We start from the raw sequence: 18,884 nt of genomic DNA on the forward strand, positions 1-18,884 counted from the left end.
AGGCGCTGTGCAGCAGGAGCAGCCGTCCATCTCGTCCAGCTGTTGCGACACCATCCCTGGAAGCGTGATTCCCTTGACGTTTCAGCTGAGGCGCGGGACTCTCAACGTTTGCGCCGCATTGATCGGCGACGATAGCACTCGGCACAGCGCATCCACAGGCATCACTCGGAAGATGAGGCTGTATTGTTGGAGTCATCGGACAATGTGGTCTGGTGGCTAGAGGAGGAGGGGATGACGGTTGACCGTGCGCAGTCTCTCACCCATTTGGGCAATGCGCTCTATCCGTTCCCTCCTTTGGCAATGCAAGGAGCAGGTCGCCGCTGAGTTCGCCATAGCGACAATCCGCTCCGAGAAGAGAAGCGGTTTCAGCAACACCGAAGCCAGGGTGAGGCGGCTAGCGACGTGAGTGACGCCGAGTACTTCTACGTGCGGGGCGCCGCCCATTCTTTTCAAAACCGGTCTTGGTGTGCAAGACTCGTCGTGGTGAGCGCTGCACACGTGCTCAATATCATGAACGCGAGCTTGCGGGTGCTCAAGGTGAGCAATGCCCTCCCGGGGTGCAGTGTACGCTCGCTCCTGTGAAGTGTAACGCGGAGGCGACACGAAAACGCCAACGACGGACAAGAGTATCGGCAAGGGAAGTCGATGTATACGCACAGCACACATTTGCGCGGAAGAGCGGCCATGATGCGAACAAGGTTGCACCTGCTCGCGCCTAGTGACAAAGCCGCAATTGCACAAGTGGTTTCTGGGGTCGACGCACCCGGCGCCGCGCAGTCGCTAAACTCTCGAGTGAAGGATCATCTACAAAAAGTGATGCGGCGGTTGACTTTTGCGGTCGAGTATGGCTTTCAGAGAGCGATTGCAGCTCTCACGTAGTACAGAGGCCGTGTCTTCACTTGCTTGTGCAGCGCACTCCACTAGTGGGGAAGGCTCGGCGTACAGGAGTGATCTACATTCATCGTGTGCGATCTCAGTGAACAGAAAAAATGGAAGAGCGTAAAGAGAAAGAACCCGGCGCGTCGTGTGCCGACATCCCGCACCAAGTATAAGACACACCGGGGCACGCAAACGGCAAGATATTACGTTTCATGTCACAGGAGTCATCGCAGCATCATGGCGCTCCATACGTCAGAGAGGAGGTTCACCATCACTGTCAACAGTACCGTTCATACTAACAACGTCTGACACTAGAGCTGCCACTTAAAGGTTTCAGCGAAGAGACCGAGTAAAACGTTGTCGCTATTGTCATTGCGGATCAAATCTAACATCATTGCTTGTCAGTGGACGCATCAGAGCCGGATGGAAATCCGGATAGAGCTACCGCAAGGTGGCTACTGAGACAAAAAAGACAATGGGGTCTTGGGCTACACAGAGGATAGTTGCTGTTCTTCATCTGTGTCAGTCCAGCACGAACAAGTCCAGGCAGACACGCGCATGCGCAGCCACACACCCCACCTACCACGCTCCCGCTACGGCTACAGCTACAGCCTCGGCGTCTAGCACGAACGATCCCGCCGCCGAATCGGGGCCGCGTGCTTTACGGCTCCTCTCTTCCTTCTGCACGCCGTCGTCCGCGGTACCTGCGGCGCCGTCGGCGTCAGAGGGACATGGGGTGGTCGGCATGCCTTCACCTGAGCGCACCGCGTCTACGGTCCTGCTCCAGGGTCGAGGCGGTGGCCTCTGTCGTCGGTGTGTAGTAGGCGGTGGTCCAGGTGCATCCCGGATGAGGTCGTGGAAGAGGCTCGCCAGCGTCCGCCCAGCGCCCGGCCTGCATGCTATCTTCCGCACTTAGTCGCTGCAACCCGCGGCACCCCAATGAGCCCGCGTGGAGACGCCCCACATCGCAGCCCAGGGGGGGGGAGGGGCTCATATCGGCACGCACTTTTCCGCGCCTCTCGCCGGCCATCGCTCGCGCCCTGCTGACCTCTGGGCTTCCACGCTGGCATGGGGCACACCCTGCCAGCAGTGCTGCACACCGCGTCAAGCACCGTGCTCGCGCTTGCGGATCATGCGGCCTGTTTGCAGCACAAACTTGTTGCCAGTGGGGAGTGGGAGGAACGGGGGGCGGGGGTGAACACCCGCCGTGGGGGCAGCCCGCGCAGCGCAAGAGCAGTGCGCGAAATGAGGTGTTGCTTGGAGAGATCGGCGAGCCTCGCGTGGAATGTCGGAGCAGAAGGGCTGGCCGGGCACCCTTCACAGCACACCTACGGGTGGGTTCAGGCTCTGGCAGAGGCGTCAGAGGGGGGGGGGAGGGGGCACAGTCCCAGCGGATGTGTAGGTAGCGCACCATCTACATTTCATCTGTGCACTGCGAGTCACCCGCCGTCGCAGGAATCCAGAGGGGACGCAGATGTCCGTCGAGGACTGAGCAAACATGTTGTCTCATCGCCTCGGGTACCCAGCAGCCTCCTTTTTGTTGTGTGACACAACGGTCTCCAAGGAGCTGAGGTCTGAGCCCGTCGCATCGTGCATTGCAGTTGCGGGGCATGGCAGCCTCGCGTCTCCGCTTGGAGGGCTGTACTTTCATGCAGTCTGCGTGAGGCCGGGGGACATTGCCGTAGTAGCGAGTTGGTTCACGGTGTCCTTGTGTGACCATTGCGAATGGCAGCACATGGACAAGCTGAAAGGAGACGCGCAGACAGCAGGCCAGTCGCGCCAACATTCGTGCTTGAGTATGTGAGACAATGCAATCCTCTCAGCTTGCACAGCCCTTGCGGTGTGCCATGAGGACGGGGAGCGAGTTCGTGTCAGCGAGAAAGCCTGTTTTCTCTCTGTTGTAGTTGATGCAAACTGCACTGCCAGCAGCTCGAGCAGCAGCCCCGTTGGTTTGCTCTCGGCATGATAGCGGCAGCGATAGATGGGCCCCACAGTGTATTTTCGCTGTACCGGTACACGCATCGTTGTCGTCGAGCATCGCGTCCGCTCGTTAGTTGATGGGTCTCAGTTCCACACCATCCGCCGACACCCAGGGAGGAAGCGTTGCGAAGCGGGAGAGTGTCTGCCTTGCATGGCGCTAGTGTTCCTCTCGTCTGTAGAGTCCGCCCCCACCCCCAACCTCGGTGCGCTTCGGTGAAAGGACCGGTTGACGTACATGCGACCGCTGCACGTGAGGGTTCTGTGTGCCGCCGGATCCCCGATGGGGTTCCTGCCCGCATGCCCATGCGCAAGCCGCCGAGACGCTGTGACGACAATGCGATCCGGCGTGCACACGTCCTGCACCACATCCTCCGGGTACCCTCCCTCGGGGGACCGCGGAGAAAAAACAAAGGCATGTGGGGCGCAGCAGCACTACCTAGGCGAGGGACTGTGCGTCGGCCCCTTCGAGTGTGTGGCCGCTCTTCCACAGATGTGCGGTGTATGAAGGATGAGTGCGGCTGCGCTCGCGTGAAGCTGCCCAAGGACCATCCCGCAAAGGGCGCTTGCACTCTTGCGCAACACGGTGGCGCCGTAGTGCAAGTTAGGCAGGAAGAGGGGGGGGAAGACCTCAAAAAAAGCAAGAAAACCAAGAAACCGAAAGGCAGCCGTCGACCGTTCATCACTGTCCGATGCGCTGCTTTTTGATTCGGTGATGGCTCGTGCCTGTTCCGGTAGGCGACAGCTGCCGCAAGGAGAGAGGCTTTTCGTACACCTCTGCGAAGGACCTTCCGCGCGCCGCTGCTACAGAGCGAGCGCATTATTGTCGATCAGACTGGCGCAGACCGGTACCAGTACAAGTGTGTGCAGCTGCAGGAATGCGCGCGTCGCAATGGCCAGCGAGAGCGTGTGCCGTGCATTACTCCCGACCAGAACCCTTAGCTAGGATCAACAGCAAAGTCCAGTAGCTTTGTGCTGTATGGCTTGTAGTCGCGGTGACAGCGCATGCTTTCGCCGATTTGCCAGATGGACCTTTGCCTTTCAGCGTCGAGTACCCACATGTCGACAGGAATGGTTCCGTTAAACGGTAGTGGCCGGCGTCTGACACCTCGATAGATGGTGACATCATCAGGGAACCACTTCGCATGGCGATATTGCAGGCGAAACAGCTCATTGTTCATACGCCAAAACTTGACGTTCTGGACGAAGTAGGCAGTGTCCTTGAAGACGCCCCGGTTCTTGGCCGACCCACCGACGTTGAGGTTCGCGTTTTGAAAGTGCACATACTTTCCCCGCTCGGAGAAGTACTTTCGGTAGCCCAGAGCATTCATGCGCCACATGTAGTCGTGATCTTCGCCGTAGGCGGGGTAGAAGTTCTCGTCGAAGAACCCTAAGGTCGCAATGGCGAGGCGGGACAGCGCAAATGTAGCCATGAACTCCTTGTGGTCTGTGAAAAAGATGCCGTATGCGTCGGCGAACTGCTTCTTCATCTGCTCTGGGGGCATGGTCCGAATACGATACGGCAGCGAGGATGCCGTGACGATGGGGTGCCGGCTGCTGCGGAAAGCAAACCGCGGGTCTGGCACGTTTTTCAGCGTCTTGATTTCGGCAACGATCTCTTCGTCGAGGCGGCGAATGCGCTCGAGCTGGCCTTGTGTCCTTATGTGTGCCTGCGAGACAAACTCGTCCATGAGCCCCGGCGCAAAGCGCACGTCGGCATTGGTGATGAAGATCCACGGCACCTGGGCAACGGAGAAGTTGAGAGCGTGCCGCAAACCCTCGTTCACGGCAGACGCGTAGCCGATGTTCTCTGGGTGGTGAATGATAAAGAGATTCTGGTCGACGTAGTCCCTCAGCTCCACGGCGAGACGGTCGAGAAGCGAGCGCAGTGGGCGGAACATGCCATTGTTAATAAACATGATGTACGTCATGGGGACTGTAATATTGCAGAAGAGTTGCTTGATGTCCTGGTAATCCATCGTCACCGGTATTAGCACGTACGGGATTCGTGCTGGGTGTTGGTCCTTATATGAGAGACGCTCCGCGATGCAGTGGAAAAAATTCTCGTCACTGATAAACCTCTCACCTGGACGAGGGGTATCTTCGAAGGTCTCTGTGCCCGAGCGATTATAGAAAATGATAAGCGGGACAATGTAGCCCATGAGGAAGAGAAGTGTGTAAAGACCAATACGCACAAATGACGCCATGCGCCGGCAGTTGTGATGCCAGCGACGAGGCGCCATTTCTCCGCCAGGTGCTCTCTGGTTCGACTAAGCGGCACTGGTTTGGCTAGAAAAGGATACACTATGCGCGTTCTCGGGCTGCGCGATCGACTCGCTCAAGTGCTGCACGGAACGTTGAGTGGTAGTGTGTGACTGCATTGCAAGGAGAGGTGCCGTGTGCGGTAGGAAGAACGGACGGAAGAAGGAAGTAGACGCGGAACAGCTGCGTGACAGCAAAAAGGAACGACAAAGGGTGTGTTCTGTGTTGCCTTCCGCGGTGTCGCCCGCGGCACCCGTGCGGTGCACAAGGTCGAGGCAGCATCTGCCGCTATCACCCACCCCAAACCAGAGAAGAAACGGGACGGCGACATCCACACATCCACACACACACACACACACACACACACACAGAGAGAGAGAGAAAGAGAGAGAGGCAGAAGCAAGCATAGTGTGTACGGAAGCCGCGGTCTGGCACGAGGCGCCAGGCCATTTCTCTTGTGCGTCCTACACACGGTGAATGACGCATAAGGGCGGCTCTCGCGGCGGGCTATGCACGTCTTCACCCAGGGAGACGCACACGCGTGTGATGGTGCGTGATGTAGTTTATCGGTCTTTTTATTCTTGTTTCGTGCATGACAGAAACGGCGGGGCGTTGTGCAGTGTGTGGAATGCCTGGGTACTCACACCCACTCCAGTTCTTCGGGTTTGATGGGTCGGTCTAGCGGAATGACGCTACTTTTTCGCCGCTCCTTGTCCCGCCGCAGGGCAAGCCGCATGTCCAGTGCGTCTTCGTCACTCTTGAACGGGCCTTTCGGGCCGTCGCCGTGGTAATAGTTGAGCACTGTCCGGTAGACAATGTAGCCCAGCCGATGGTACATGTCCTGTGCCACCTGGTTACTTTTGCGGACGAAGAGGTCCACAAAGTAGGCATTGTGCACGAGCTCGCTCATCTGCGCCAGCTCAACCATGAGAGTCTCGCCGAGGGCGACGCGCCGAAACGTTGGTGCCACAGACACGGCGGAGACGTGTCCGTGATAGTCCTCTCCCTGTCCTTCCGCTTTGCCGAGCGTGTAGGCCATGGGAATACCGGTGGTGGGGTGTACGCACACGCGCTGGTACTCCGGCCAGTGCGTCACATACTCGCCATAGAAGGACGTATTGTACGTTTCTGTGAGCTGATCCAAATTTACAAAATTAAACTGCAGCGTGTCGCATAGCGTCATGCGGCGGTATGTGGTCATCGTACGTCGGCGGTCTCCCTGCTGCACCACAGCCCTGTTAACGTTTACCTTTTGTCGTTCCTTACGCACGCGCAGGCAGGAGAAGCGAGACAGAAATGGCAAGGGTACAACACTTGGCAACATGTAGACATACAGCCGCTCGATTCGTAGAGTCGTGCCGGTGGGGGAGAGAGAGGCAGGACCGCGACGCTGCGTGCGTGACGTCCCGGTGAAGAGCAAACAGACACTGGCCCGACGTCTTTCTGCGCTGCCCCTTCCGACGCTTCAGCCCTGTGCGTTGGGGCGTGTACGCACTGCCGTCTTCTGTTTTGTTCTTCGTTGGTGCTCTTCACCTCACGGGTGCTAAATGTTAGCGGGAGTTGTTTCCTCGCGGGTCGCTGAGAATGCTGGCGCGTGCTTCGTGGCTCGATGCTGCTCAAGTGCGCGGCGGTCGGTAAAACACTTCGCCGGCTGGCAGACGTGGCACACCAAGTCCGCTGCATCGTCGCCTGGAAGGGGAGATAAGTAGCGGAGGTGCTCTTCGTACGCATCGCCGCTCTTGAAACGCAACCCGCACACCTCGCAGTAGTTGTTATCGCCGCCGTCCTCTATATCCAAGCCAGCCAGAGCTTCCTCCAGGCGACGACTCGCAGTCTCGACCTGCTCATGCACACGCGCGTATAGCGTGGGCGCGAGTGGAGTCGCGCCACAGTGCTTCGCGATCTGGTGCTGTCGCAGATCATCCTCCGTCTCGAAAGTGCGAGCGGGGTGGCACTCCCTGCAGCTCCATGCACATGCCGCCTGCGTCTCGGCTTGTCGGCGTTGCTGAGCCTTTGCCCTCATCGCTGCGCCGTAGCCAGTCAAGTACCGCTGAAGCTTACTGGCCTCTTTCGAGGTGAGGAGGCGGCCAAGAATCGACGAGTCGAGGTGAGGCGGTAGCGGAGGCGCCGTTGATGGCGCAAGAGCAACAGAACAGCTACACCGCCGCTCCGCGACGCGCTGCGCTCGATACAGACGGATCCACGTAGAACTGGGCAAGTACGGCATGAAGGCCTCTGTGTGGTCCTCAGAAGGGTCGGAGAAGAAAGGCGCCATAGCAGCTGCTCCCACGACGCGGGCCACCAGCGTCGGATGGAGAAGCGGCAGAGGTTGCTGCGCAGAGCATGCGGATCCGTTGACAGAGAAGTCGTCACCGCTCAAGACGCACGGGTTTGTAGCGGCGGAGCCGCTGACCTCTGTCGTCGCGTCGGCGACTTGTGAAGAATAAGCAAAGTAGGACTTGGCCACGCGCAACCACTCCACGCAGGTATAGCTGCAGGGTAATCCCTCATGGAGGCGCGACTGGCGCTCCTGCTCCCACAACGTCATTTCCGCGGAGAGGTCGCGCAGCACCCCGTGCAGCGCGGCTTGGGGAGCCACAAAGTAGTACTGCACCATGATGCGAAACGGGAAGGCGGCGTGGCGCTGGTGACGGCGGTTTGTATACTCGGGGAAGTCGGCGGAGCGCATGGGCACGGCTGCGACGCATATGTAGCCGCTCCGCGCCGCGCACCCGAGCAAGTCCCACCGCTGCGCTTGGTCGTTGCACAGAGTGACCACGATCTCCTGGGGAAAGTCCTCCGTCGGTGCCCGGGTGTGCAGTTCGCGCGCGCTGCGGAAGAAGTGCGACAGCAGGGCGATTTGCCGGTAGAGATCCTCGAATCCGATGTGCGGATTATTAAAGATGAGAAGGTGAAAGGGGTGATCTCGCAGCGGGGCAGCGGCGGACGACAGCGACGTCGCGTTCACATCGCCGTAATAGCCTACACGCACGCGCCGCTTCGCCGCAAAGTACGCGAGGAAGCCCACCGCCTCCGGATACTTGCGCGACACCTCTGCCTCACTGTCGAAGGTCGTGGCAATCACCTCCACGATGATGCCGCGCCGCCGCTCGCCCGCTACGCCCTCATTCTGCGTCGCACGGCGGACAACCGCACTGCGGGACAGGCGTTTCACAAGCGCATAAGCGAAGCTCAAATTTCCTTCGCCAACGAGCAGAATGAAAAGACGATCTGGAAGCACGTGGGCTGCTGGGCCGATCGTGCGAGTCCCCTCATCGCGGCTGGCCTGTGGCATGCGAGAACGTGGGGTTGCAAAGGCAGCGCAGAGGTGAGCACGAGCGGGTGTCCGCCAGCTGAAGAGGACGCCGCACAGCAACAAAGTGTACAGAGACGGGGATACAAAAGCATGAGACGGTGTGCTCAAAGAGTGGTCGGCCAGTGGCAATATCGTAGCCTCGTCATGGGCCGTGCCACCGTGACCAGGGCAGCTAACCAGCAGCGCCGAGAAACTTCGTCTTTTTGAGGTAAGAGGAGGGAGAGAGAGAGAGAATCAGACAAAAGAAAAAAAGCAGAGCGATGTGCGCGGCAGTCCCTGCGCAGCACCTGCAGAACGTTGCCTCCCCCGCCTTCTGCCTCACCTCCCCTGTTTTTCAGCATCTGCACACACTGGCGGGTCGACAGCGTCGCCTCTTGTACCGCTTCTCAAGAACTCCGTCGCTCTCACTTTCGTTGCTGAATTGTTCTTCTCTTTGTTTCTTGTTTTCGCGAAAATCGAGGATGAGAGAGAGGAAGGACATCAAAATATGTGCTGGAGCCGCGCCATCGACGTTCACGTACCATTGCCGACCTTCTCTCAGTTGGTCAGCCTCATAGATGTGAAGAGAGGCAACCATGAGATGACGAGGACCAGTCGGTCAGATGGCGTTGCGAGGGTATCAAGATAATACACAAAAACCAAGGCAAAGCCAAAGATATGAGACACAAGAGAAGAAGCAAGATCTCTCTGACATGGCCACGCAAACGCTGCCATGGCTCCTCTGGGAGACCTTGCCTGTACATATTACGTGTTTCCAAATTTCACCCTGTCGAAGTGGTAACTCGAAGGCTGCAGCGGACAGTGAGGAAGACAGGCACCGTCGCCGCTGATTCCGCTGTCGGGCGCCAGCGCCGAGCTCCTCATCGGCGGCCGTAGGTTCGCCATCGAGGAACCGGCAGGCGCCTGAAGATGCATGAGAGACAAGACAGACGCTTGCCCGGCGCGCTGCTCTGCGCGCACCTGGCGCCTCTCCTGCTCCAGCGTGTTGCGCCACCTGTTGTAGAGCACACCGACATAGGACACAAAGCCCTCGCCATGGACAACGCGGCTCCGGAGAAGGTTTCGGGTGCGAATATTATTAGCGACGCGGGTCAAGAGCAGACGCACGTCGCGCTTGCATTGCTGACGCGCCTTCTCACGTAGCTGCCGAACCGCAGCGCGGAGGGCCGCGTCCATGCCAGAGCCGCTGGTCACCCGTGTGGCAGTCGAGATGATGGGCACAATGTACTGACGCACAAAATCATCGAAGCTGCTGCCGCAGATGTACGCCGTTGCCTGCTTCACGTGCTCGCTCACACGCTCCTGCGCCTGCCGCCGGGCGGCACCGAAGTCATACCGCAAGACCGTCGGCCGAAGTGATTCGATGTCTGGAGGAGGGGCGTGCCACCACGCAGACGTGGGCGGTAAAATGGCCGTTGCGCGGAAACCCCCCACCCGCATTCTGGGCTCCTGGGAGGCCTCCTGGTGGTCGGCACCGGGCAATTCCACCCCGAGAAAGTTGCGAGCCACCCAGTACCAATCCAGGGGCGGCGACGGCACCGGCTGCAAGGCGCTACCACGCGTGCGGCGTCCCTCATGCACCACGTGCTGACGCAAACCCATCCCGTCGGCGTCGTCCCCTTCTCGGGTCTTTTCGACATAACCACGATGGCCGCCGCTGCCGTTTGCGACAGGTGTGTTCCAGCGGTTGGCGGTGCCGAAGGTGCCTCTTGGCGATGGCGGGCATAGCTGCAGAATGTCTTCGTCGAAAAACTGATGTGCCCGGCGGCCAGCACCGTCCTCTTTCGCCCCTGTGAAGAAAGGCCATCGTGACGGCGTCGAGCCGGCAGCCTTGGAGGTGGCACCAGCACTGTACTCTCGACCGTCACCACCACACATCGCGTGTGACTGCGGCGTCTCTCGAAGCATCTCCAGTGCCGCTAAGCGCAACTCGTGGGCAAGCCACTCCTCGTCCGTTGCCTTCTCAGGGAGGGACTTAGGCGTGACTGCATGCAAATCGTGGAGTTTTGCACCACAGTGCTGCTCTAGCAAGTGTACCGCTCGCGCAATGGCGGCCTCCTCTAGCGCCTGCTGCGCCGTAGCCTTCATGGTATACATCACCTCCGCCTCGGGCGTGTGCCGGACACGTAGCTGCTGCTGCGCAAATAGCATGCTCAACAGACCAAGCGCCTCCTGCACCTCCTTCCCAAACGTTGCCGCCTCGAGAGCGAGTTGCTGCACTTGTTGACGCAACCAGTCAGCTTGTAGGGCAAGACCTCCCGCGCGCACGCCACGGCGTCGTGCTCCCGCCGTTTTGGACCCGGTTCCTGCGCCACCGGTCACGGTACCGCCAGCAACTTGACCACCGTCTTGCGTGAAAGACGAAACAGCCGCGGCGACAGCATGCGCACAAGGCGCCGACGTCTGCAGCACGTCCAGCGTCACAGTCGTGTTCTCAGGCTCGTTCCGGGCATGTGCAGTACATATCGGCTGCGCAGACGGATTTCTCCATGTCACTGACGTTCGCGCGTGAAGTGCCGCTGACGTTGAGCGCAACGGACGACGCGGCGACGCGGAAAGACCAGCCTCCCCGCTGCCGTCGCTTGCACTACCCATAGGGCAGCCGTCCACCTCACCACCGTCCATATCGCCCTGCCGGGTCGATGGGCGACTCTCTTGCACGAGATGACGCAGCCGGACCGGTGCGGAGGAGATACTGGAGGATGCCCCGAGAGACAAGGCCTCAGCGCGTTCCTGGCTCACGATGGGAAGCGCTGGACTGACGGGTTCGTGCTCGGCCGTCGGGGAAACGCTTTGGACCTGCTCAGACTGAGGTGCGTCATCACGCCTAGTAGCCTCTGCACTCTGGGCAGCAGAATGGAGCTGGGCGGCCACGAGCGAGGCAACGCGCTCGCGCTCCCCTTGCAGCTGCTGCCGAAACCACTGCGCGTGCAGCAGCTCGCGCCGCAGCGCATTCGCACGGGAGAGCTCGGCGCATTGGAGCACGGTGCTTTTCAGGTGCATCCATGCCGCGGAGGTGGAGGACGCTGGCGCTGATGCGGTGGCTGCAGAGGCATGACCGCCTCCAGGCCCACGAGCTATGTCCCTCTTTGTCGACAGCGACGTCGACGCCGCTGCTGGTGGGTCGAGATGGTGTGAGGCAGCTGGTGCCGTGGTGGCGGCCGCCGTCGACGCAGTCTTTTTGTGGCGCGACGCGCGAGTCGACGAGCGCGACTTGAGGCTCTTCTTCTGCTCCTGCAGGGGCTCCAGTGGATGCTCTGGGCTAGGGGCAACGTCCTGCAAAGACGTCGCTGTCGTTCTTGATGGCACCGCCGTTGTAGTGTCCATCAGCGCTACCGTTGAGGCGCGCTGCTGAGCTGCGGCTGAGGGGGAGGCGAAGCTCGGAAGTGCCGCGGCCACAGCCACGGACAAGGTCTTCAGACATGGCCGCGTTTCGGCGATGTTCTCGTACCTCGCGTAGGACACTAGAACGTCGTTCTCCCTGAGCAGTGCCTCCTGCATTCCTCCAAGGCCGCCAGGCATGCAAGCCATGTGCTGCGCCAGCTGTGCGTCTCGGTCGAGCATCTCCATGGCGCAGCTGACTTCTGCCTCCAAACGTCGCTTCCACAGCTCCACTTCGGACTTTGCGTCGACAATAGCCCCTGAAAGAGGGATATTGTCACGCAGCAGCTTGCGCCGGTAGGAGTCGTCTTCCATGCACTGGTCCAGGCTCTCGTTCGTCACACCGAATGACGGTGCTTCATCCCCTTCGTGGGGAGACTGACAGGGAGTAGCTGCCTCTTCGTCGAGGAACGCCTTGTGCGTAAGAGCGGCGCCAGCAGCGCTTTCCTGGGCATTTAAGCGCCGTCGCAGCTGCGAGTTCTCCTGCTCCAACGCCTTGTTCGCCTCAATGAGGAAACCGAAGTCTTTTTTCAGCACCGACGGCTTGTTCTCGCTGCGGAAGCCGCGGAGCTCGGCGCACTCTCGTTCGAGGTGGCGCAGCTGCAGTTTCGCTGTACTGTTCTGGCTGTTCAGCTTGCGAATCTCGCTCTCCTTGAGGCACAGCAGCTTCAGCACACCAGCGAGCTCCTTCTGCACGGCGTCCAGGTTGAAGGTAAGGGACTGGACTGTTGCTGTTTTCTCCGTCAGTACCTGGCAGAGATTGTCAAGGCGGCTCTGCATTGCGCCCATTTCCTTCTTTTCGTGCGCCGTGTGTGGCGGTTTGCCGTACGCGTAGCGCTTCACAACCGCCTCTACCCTCTCCCAGGTATCCCAGTCGCCGAGCGCACCGTCACCTGCATCGACGTTGGCGAAGAGCACATCATATATGTCCTGCCGGTTGCTTTCAAACATGGTGAAGTCCATCTGCCGCTTGCGGCTGTCGATCTCCTCACGTTGCCTCTGCAACTCGGCATAGTCGGTGTATACCTGGTTCAGAAAGGCCTCGCGCTGCTCGACGCTGCTGCGGTGCGGCGTCATCAGCAACGGCAGCGTCGCCGCCGCCACTGCCGCCTCGACGCGGGCCAGGGCCTGTCGTCCTGCCGCTGGCGAGGACGTGGAGACCTCCATGTCCTTATCTTTTTCTTCTTCACAGAGCAACGCTGAACCTTCCAGGTCAGCTTGCGATGGAGGAGGCGTGCGTCAACGCCGAACTCGAAGCATGAGAAGCTCAGGAGAGGGATGGAAGGGAGGAAAGTGGAGGAACGACAGACGAGAAAGGTGTCAGTGATACATTGACAGAGAAGGGGGAGAGAGATCGGCGGGGACGGCGACGGCGTCGCAGAGGCTTCCTTCCTCCATCCCTCCTCCCCCACCTTGCCATTTGCAAAGCAGAGCTGACAAAAACACGAGAAAGACGGGCGCTGCAGAGACTTCCAAGAGCACTGGCGCCACCTCTCGGAGCCGGGAAAAGCAGACACCTTAAACTGCCTGTTCACCGGAAGTGGTCACACGCCCCTCATGGGGTGATGAGGAACAAACGTAGAGGAGCGGGCAGGGTGTGGTGACCAGACGGACAGGCACGCGCACCGCAGGTTGGGAAAAGCGCTAGGCTCGCGCTTGTCGCTTACGCACGCAACCACCTAAACACAGCGAGAGCGTCCAAACATCGATGCAGTTCAGAGCAGGAGGAGGGCGGCACCTAAAACACACGAAGGAATCAAGAGGAAGAGACGCCCAGAGAGAAGCACACACACTGACACACACACACACAGAGAGAGAGAGAGAGACAACACGAGAACCGAGCAGGTGCATTCACTGAGTGGCACCAACGTTTTGCAGAGTAGAACTGGACAGCAGCACTTAGGAACGTTGCAGGGAGTTGAGTGCACGCCTTCGCTTGTCTACCAGTGCCGCCGCGAACGGCTGTGCAGGTAAAGCGGTGGCCAGCTTGCAGGCCTCCCTCGGGGGCCGAGATGCTATAGGAACGCGTGCCGGGGGTCTCTCGGTCGAGGGCTGCGGCGTGAGGGAGCGGAGGAGACGCAAAAGTGAATGGCACATCGCCACCTTTGCCGATGCGTATTTGCAACGACCGAATTGGACACCCGAAAAGCCATGCACCTCACCCGTCTCCGCCGCTAGCAGCCGCACCGTTGCTGCACCAACATTTCCGTCGCTGTGTTCCAGGATGAACCAGTCGTGCTTGCGAATCAGTGCCGCGGTGGCGGCAGGAAAGCGGTGGTAAAGAAACCGCAGAAAGAGCGAGTAGGTGTGGGGATTGCCAGTCATGACATCGCCCTCGCTCACCGAGTCCCAGTCACGAAATCCGAGCTTTGACAGCTTGGCGTGCAAGAGAGAAAAGTTGGAAGCAAGCTCCATGGGCAGCAAGGGGGTTGAGGGATGAGTCACCCCAGTGATCCCGAGAGAGAGAGAGAGAGTGATTTCTATTTTTTCTTTGCTGCTTCCAAGGCGCAGTGGCCAAGAAAAAAAGAGGTGGGGACGTGTGGAGAAGAGCACAGTAGGTTGTTGCAGGGAAGGGGAGGGGAGGGGGCCTCATGAAGACGAGCTGGCGGTTGTGGCAGAGACACAGCGAATCCAATACTGCGCGCATCACGCGAAAAGATACGTGTGCACCTCGGCACAGCGTCAGACCCAACGGTAGCAACCCACGCACATAAGAGAATCTGCGCGCCGCTAAGAGGCAGGCGGCCTTAACAGCACCCGAAAAAAACCAACTGCGCCAAGGAGTACAGCCGGGCATCAGTCCCGCGGAAGGTGACAACAGAGGGAGTCAGGAAGTCCGGAGTCGCACCGCGGCTATGTTGGCGTGTTCTGTACGTGCCATAACCGCCCCAGTATCGGGACGCGACAAGAAGCACAAAGCAAGTGAATTGTTTTTTTTTCCTGAATCTAGAGCAAACACCGACGGGGATGAGCAACAGACCAAGAGGTACGATCACGTCCTGTCCCCTCACTCCACCCTAACGTGACACCCCCTCGTCTTAACGGCGCAGAACGATATTCACAAGTGTCTCGCGGCCGTAGGGGACGTACGACAGGGAGTACCACACCAAGGCGGAGTACTGCAGGACACCGCATAGGAAACACAGCAAGACTGACTTGAAGGTGACAGCTACAAGGAAGGTGAGAAACATAGAGGCGATGTAGAGCACCGTGGCATTGAAACGGTACTCGTCGAACATGTACGCAAGCTGCGCTGAGGGACCCATGAGGATGACGGTACTTAGCATAGAGAGAAAGCTACCAAGGGAGGATAACATGCTGTACTTCCAGTACGCACCCATACCGAGAGCAAACCAGCTCATCATCGTCGAAAAGAGCGCTAGCGACATGAGGACACAGAAGCCTTGAATCCGCTGCGTCCAGGTGAGGTCCTTGAAACACTGGTCATTGTCATTCAACGGAGCAGTCGCGGCCTCGTTGATTTCCACCGCAGACATGACTTTTTTTTTGGCAGTTTCAATCTGTGATGAGTTGTTCCGTTTCGCGCAGCCTTTCCCTAGTGTGGGAATGTGGGAGAGCCGCACACGCAACAACGAAAAACGCGCGGTGAAGAAGAAATCGACGCAACCGGAGGAAGATGGAAGCAATGCAGCCTGAAAGCGGAAGGGCTGAACAGACGGATGCGTGTGGCGCGTACACCGAACACAAGCGGTTGTGATGCGCGCAAGTCCGCGTGCCCGTAAGAAAAAAGAAAAGGACAGAAAGCAGGGGAGAGAAAGTGGAGAAGCGGGCAGCCAGCGAGGGGCGAGAAGGAGTGGAAGGGGGGGGGGGCAAACGAAGGCAAAACAGGCCTTTGGCGAAGAGGAGGCTGAGGCTGTCCTCTTGAGTGCTGATGATAGCGCGTGCATCGCCGAGTCCCACCACAAGGAGAAGCGATAGGCTTCTGCGCGTCGGACATCGCTCTTGGTTCTCTCGCTCTCTGTCGATGTTTACCCAAGCAGCATACCTTCTTCTTGAAATTTATCGTTTTTTGTTGTTGTCTTACAAGCGCTCCGGCAAACCCCTCTGACGCAAGAGCGAAGCACAGCGGCAAGCCCTCCGCCAGCCAGCCAGTGCACCGTGAGGTACGCGACCACTACACTATGTACATGGTAGGGAGTGCACTTCTGTACTCGATGGCGGGGGCTAGTGACCGCATGAACGCCTGACAGTGGCCGTGCTTCCCTTCTGCGACGAGATCAAGTGAGGTGAGATAGCTCACAGTAGCCACAGGGGAGTACGACTCACACACTGCTTGTGCTCCCATGCAACGTCAATGCACCGTTCAGGAAAGTCCTTCAGATGACCATTGTCCTCGATAACGAGGGTTAGGGGCCATTTCTGGTGCTCGAGGAAGCCAGTGAAACTACGCCCGCCCTCGACACGAGCACATTCGGTAATGGTGAGTGTGACAAACGTGGGGGACTCCGGTGTCTCTGCTGTAGGCATGGAGAACAGCACGTTGAACGTATCAGCCGCGGTGGGATGCGGGGCCACGGTGACGTTGAAGCGTATAGAGCTTGACGCGAATGCCTTCGCAATCAGCTGCAGCTTTCTAGCGGACTGCAGCTCCATGCTGTGAATAAACCGCTGTGTTTTGTTTCTGTTTTTTTTCGGTGCCGTAAACGGGACAGTGGATGAGAGGCACCGCGACACACCTCCCAAAAAAAAACGACGGGCAATGCTCCGTTCCGTAAAAGCGGGGACCTTGTGCGCAGCGCCTTGATGTGCATGTAAACGAGAACGGAGTAGCAGAGAGAGTGATCCGGCAAGAAAAAAGAACGAGAGGAGGGTGGCATCCATCTAGGAGCGGCCGTGCAGTGCGGTCGCACACACTTTGGGCCAGAAACCGTCTACCCTTCCAGACTTCACTGCCGGGCCTTCAGGGATGCAGGTACAGCGCCACGAGGGGTAAAACATACGCACATGTCCGCCATACGTGCGCAGCTTCCGCTCCACAAGTACGCGGCTGTCGCAGCATTGCGACACGGAAGACAACAGACGCCTCCGCACCCGCTTCTCTGCAGTGGACCGGCGACATTATCCTAGGAGCTGCCCTTGGGAGTTTCAAGGCAAGGTGGCGTACGTTTCATGTCAGCTCAATCCCTTGAGCTGACCAGCGAGGGACAGGAAGAAGGCGGACACGGAAACACACACGCATGCACACACGCCCGAGCCCGCGTGCGCGGAACGACATGAAGCAGGTACACAGCAGATGGTGCGAGAGAAGGAAACGGCACGGCGGCCGGCTCAAAGAAAACACAACTTGCAAGGAAGCTCATGCAGGCATCTCCGTGTTGGGCTCTCCAACGACGCTCTGTTTCGAGTTGACCGGTTTCAGATGCTATTGTTGCGCCGTGGAAAGGAGAGAAGGGGAGGGGCCAAGCGTCCATCCATGCTGCGGCACCAGCCTCTGCCGCACTGCTCCGCGAGTCTTGAGCGCCCAGTCGAGACGCCGCCGATCCGCTGCCGCAAGTGTCTGGGCCACAAGACGACCAACAGCTATAGTCTCTGGTGGCGAAGCGTGTTCTTCGTCCAGAAGCAATCCAGTGAAGAGGGCGCTCTCACTTCCAAACTCCCTGGCGGCGAGCTGCACAATCTGTGCTAGAGTTCTGTTCCGATCAACGTAGGTGCCGTCGAGGTAGAGCGTCGAGGAGACGAAGCCGCTGGCGAGCAGTTCCTCAAAGACGTAGGCCGCTTGTGGGGCAAACGGGTGCTGTGTCTCCACGCAGAGGCACACACCCCGTAGAAAGGGCACAAACAACGGACACTGCACGCCAAGCGCACGAGCGCACGGCACCGGGGAGCGCTCCGACTCATCGTGCCGATCAAGGAGGCTCTGCAGCACGACAGCCATCCGCTGCTGTCTCTCAGAGCCGAATCGCAAGTGTGCTGTAGGCTGCAGAAACAAACTCCTGGGCGACATCAGCATTGATCCAGGGTAATCCAGCAGCTCATGCTCGCTCAGTTCCCCGGCATGGTGCAGAATGGTCGGGAAATCGAACATGCAGTAGCTGAAGACGAAGGGGTCGAACGAGGCAAGAAAGAATGCCGCTGTCTCAGCTGGGCGTGCGATGGGTGGAGGTGTTTCACCCGAGAGGAGAAGCGTCGGCACCCAATCCGTCTCCGTTTTCTGCTGCCCGCCTCTCAATCTAGCAAAGGCTGACATCTCATTGGCTCGCGAAATGCCCCCGCTCACCCTGTGCCTCTGAAAAACAACTGTGCCACCTCGCCGCATGTCGATGACGCCGTGCCTCCCACCTGCTATCGACGCTACCACGTAAGGAAAGTGCGCGCCCCAGAGTGTTGTACAAATACAGGGAGACAGAGATAGTCGCACGTCGGCGACGCAATCACGAGGACACGCGATCGAAAACCGTGAGACGACGGCGCCGGTGCAGCCACCACTCCGTGCCGATTCGCGTGTGCTCCTGTCCTGTCTCAAGGGAAGAGGTACTCGGCTGTCCACGGAAGATCAGTCGAGGGAGGCCGCAAACCACGTGCACCGCTGCACCAAGGGCGAACGCCACTACTCAGGGCACGGGAGGCGCACACGTCAAAGGAAGAGAGACAGAGAAAAGGAGGGAGGCAGAAGCGTTGAAGGCGTTGGGGGGAGGAGGCGCAGAGGAGGCTGCGATCGTGTGAATGGAGAAGAGACCGTGTGTCACAGGTGAGGCAACAGACTAGTCCCCGACACCCACACTCACCCCACCGTGCGGTCATCCTCCCATTCCAATCGCTCTCCCTTGGCCAACGGAAAGCGCAGGGTGGAGAGCTGCACGAATGCCGTTTGTGCTGCTGGCGAGCGCGACCCGTGAGGACGGCTGCGTTGCACCTTCTTTGAGTGGTGCCTTGTATACCGGGGCATCTGAGAAAGCCACCGACGGAGTGATTCAGCGGGTGACGTGATCCTGTGTGCTTGTATTGCTGTATCGGAGGCGGGGGATCGGGTGCCACTCTCGCTCTGCCACTTCAGAGTTCTGTTGTGCGTTGTAGTCACCGACCCGCCCCCCCCCTCTGCCGCACATGA

At 59.2% G+C, this 18,884-nt stretch overlaps 7 protein-coding genes across 7 annotated transcripts; all 7 read right to left on the reverse strand.

Moving 5' to 3' along the window:
* Positions 1–3,794: 3,794 nt before the first annotated feature.
* LPG1 (beta galactofuranosyl transferase) lies at positions 3,795–5,099 on the reverse strand (the record flags this gene model as incomplete). Its single annotated transcript, XM_001683701.1, has 1 exon — positions 3,795–5,099. The coding sequence occupies one exon, from the start codon at positions 5,097–5,099 to the stop codon at positions 3,795–3,797; it is 1,305 nt and encodes a 434-aa protein (XP_001683753.1).
* A 659-nt stretch (positions 5,100–5,758) lies between these two features.
* Positions 5,759–6,442, reverse strand: ARD1 (putative n-terminal acetyltransferase complex ard1 subunit; the record flags this gene model as incomplete). The annotated part of the gene is made up of 1 exon (XM_001683702.1): positions 5,759–6,442. One exon carries the CDS (start codon positions 6,440–6,442, stop codon positions 5,759–5,761), a length of 684 nt encoding a protein of 227 aa, XP_001683754.1.
* Positions 6,443–6,661: 219 nt separating this feature from the next.
* On the reverse strand, positions 6,662–8,413 carry LMJF_25_0030 (hypothetical protein; the record flags this gene model as incomplete). The annotated part of the gene is made up of 1 exon (XM_001683703.1): positions 6,662–8,413. One exon carries the CDS (start codon positions 8,411–8,413, stop codon positions 6,662–6,664), a length of 1,752 nt encoding a protein of 583 aa, XP_001683755.1.
* A 765-nt stretch (positions 8,414–9,178) lies between these two features.
* LMJF_25_0040 (conserved hypothetical protein) lies at positions 9,179–12,982 on the reverse strand (the record flags this gene model as incomplete). Its single annotated transcript, XM_001683704.1, has 1 exon — positions 9,179–12,982. The coding sequence occupies one exon, from the start codon at positions 12,980–12,982 to the stop codon at positions 9,179–9,181; it is 3,804 nt and encodes a 1,267-aa protein (XP_001683756.1).
* A 732-nt stretch (positions 12,983–13,714) lies between these two features.
* Positions 13,715–14,230, reverse strand: LMJF_25_0050 (conserved hypothetical protein; the record flags this gene model as incomplete). The annotated part of the gene is made up of 1 exon (XM_001683705.1): positions 13,715–14,230. One exon carries the CDS (start codon positions 14,228–14,230, stop codon positions 13,715–13,717), a length of 516 nt encoding a protein of 171 aa, XP_001683757.1.
* Positions 14,231–14,853: 623 nt separating this feature from the next.
* Positions 14,854–15,312, reverse strand: LMJF_25_0060 (conserved hypothetical protein; the record flags this gene model as incomplete). Its single annotated transcript, XM_001683706.2, has 1 exon — positions 14,854–15,312. The coding sequence occupies one exon, from the start codon at positions 15,310–15,312 to the stop codon at positions 14,854–14,856; it is 459 nt and encodes a 152-aa protein (XP_001683758.2).
* Positions 15,313–17,198: 1,886 nt separating this feature from the next.
* Positions 17,199–18,092, reverse strand: LMJF_25_0070 (conserved hypothetical protein; the record flags this gene model as incomplete). The annotated part of the gene is made up of 1 exon (XM_001683707.1): positions 17,199–18,092. The coding sequence occupies one exon, from the start codon at positions 18,090–18,092 to the stop codon at positions 17,199–17,201; it is 894 nt and encodes a 297-aa protein (XP_001683759.1).
* Between the last annotated feature and the right edge of the window lie 792 nt (positions 18,093–18,884).

This window comes from Leishmania major, chromosome 25 (genome assembly GCF_000002725.2).
Source record: "Leishmania major strain Friedlin complete genome, chromosome 25".
Lineage (NCBI taxonomy): Eukaryota > Euglenozoa > Kinetoplastea > Trypanosomatida > Trypanosomatidae > Leishmania > Leishmania major.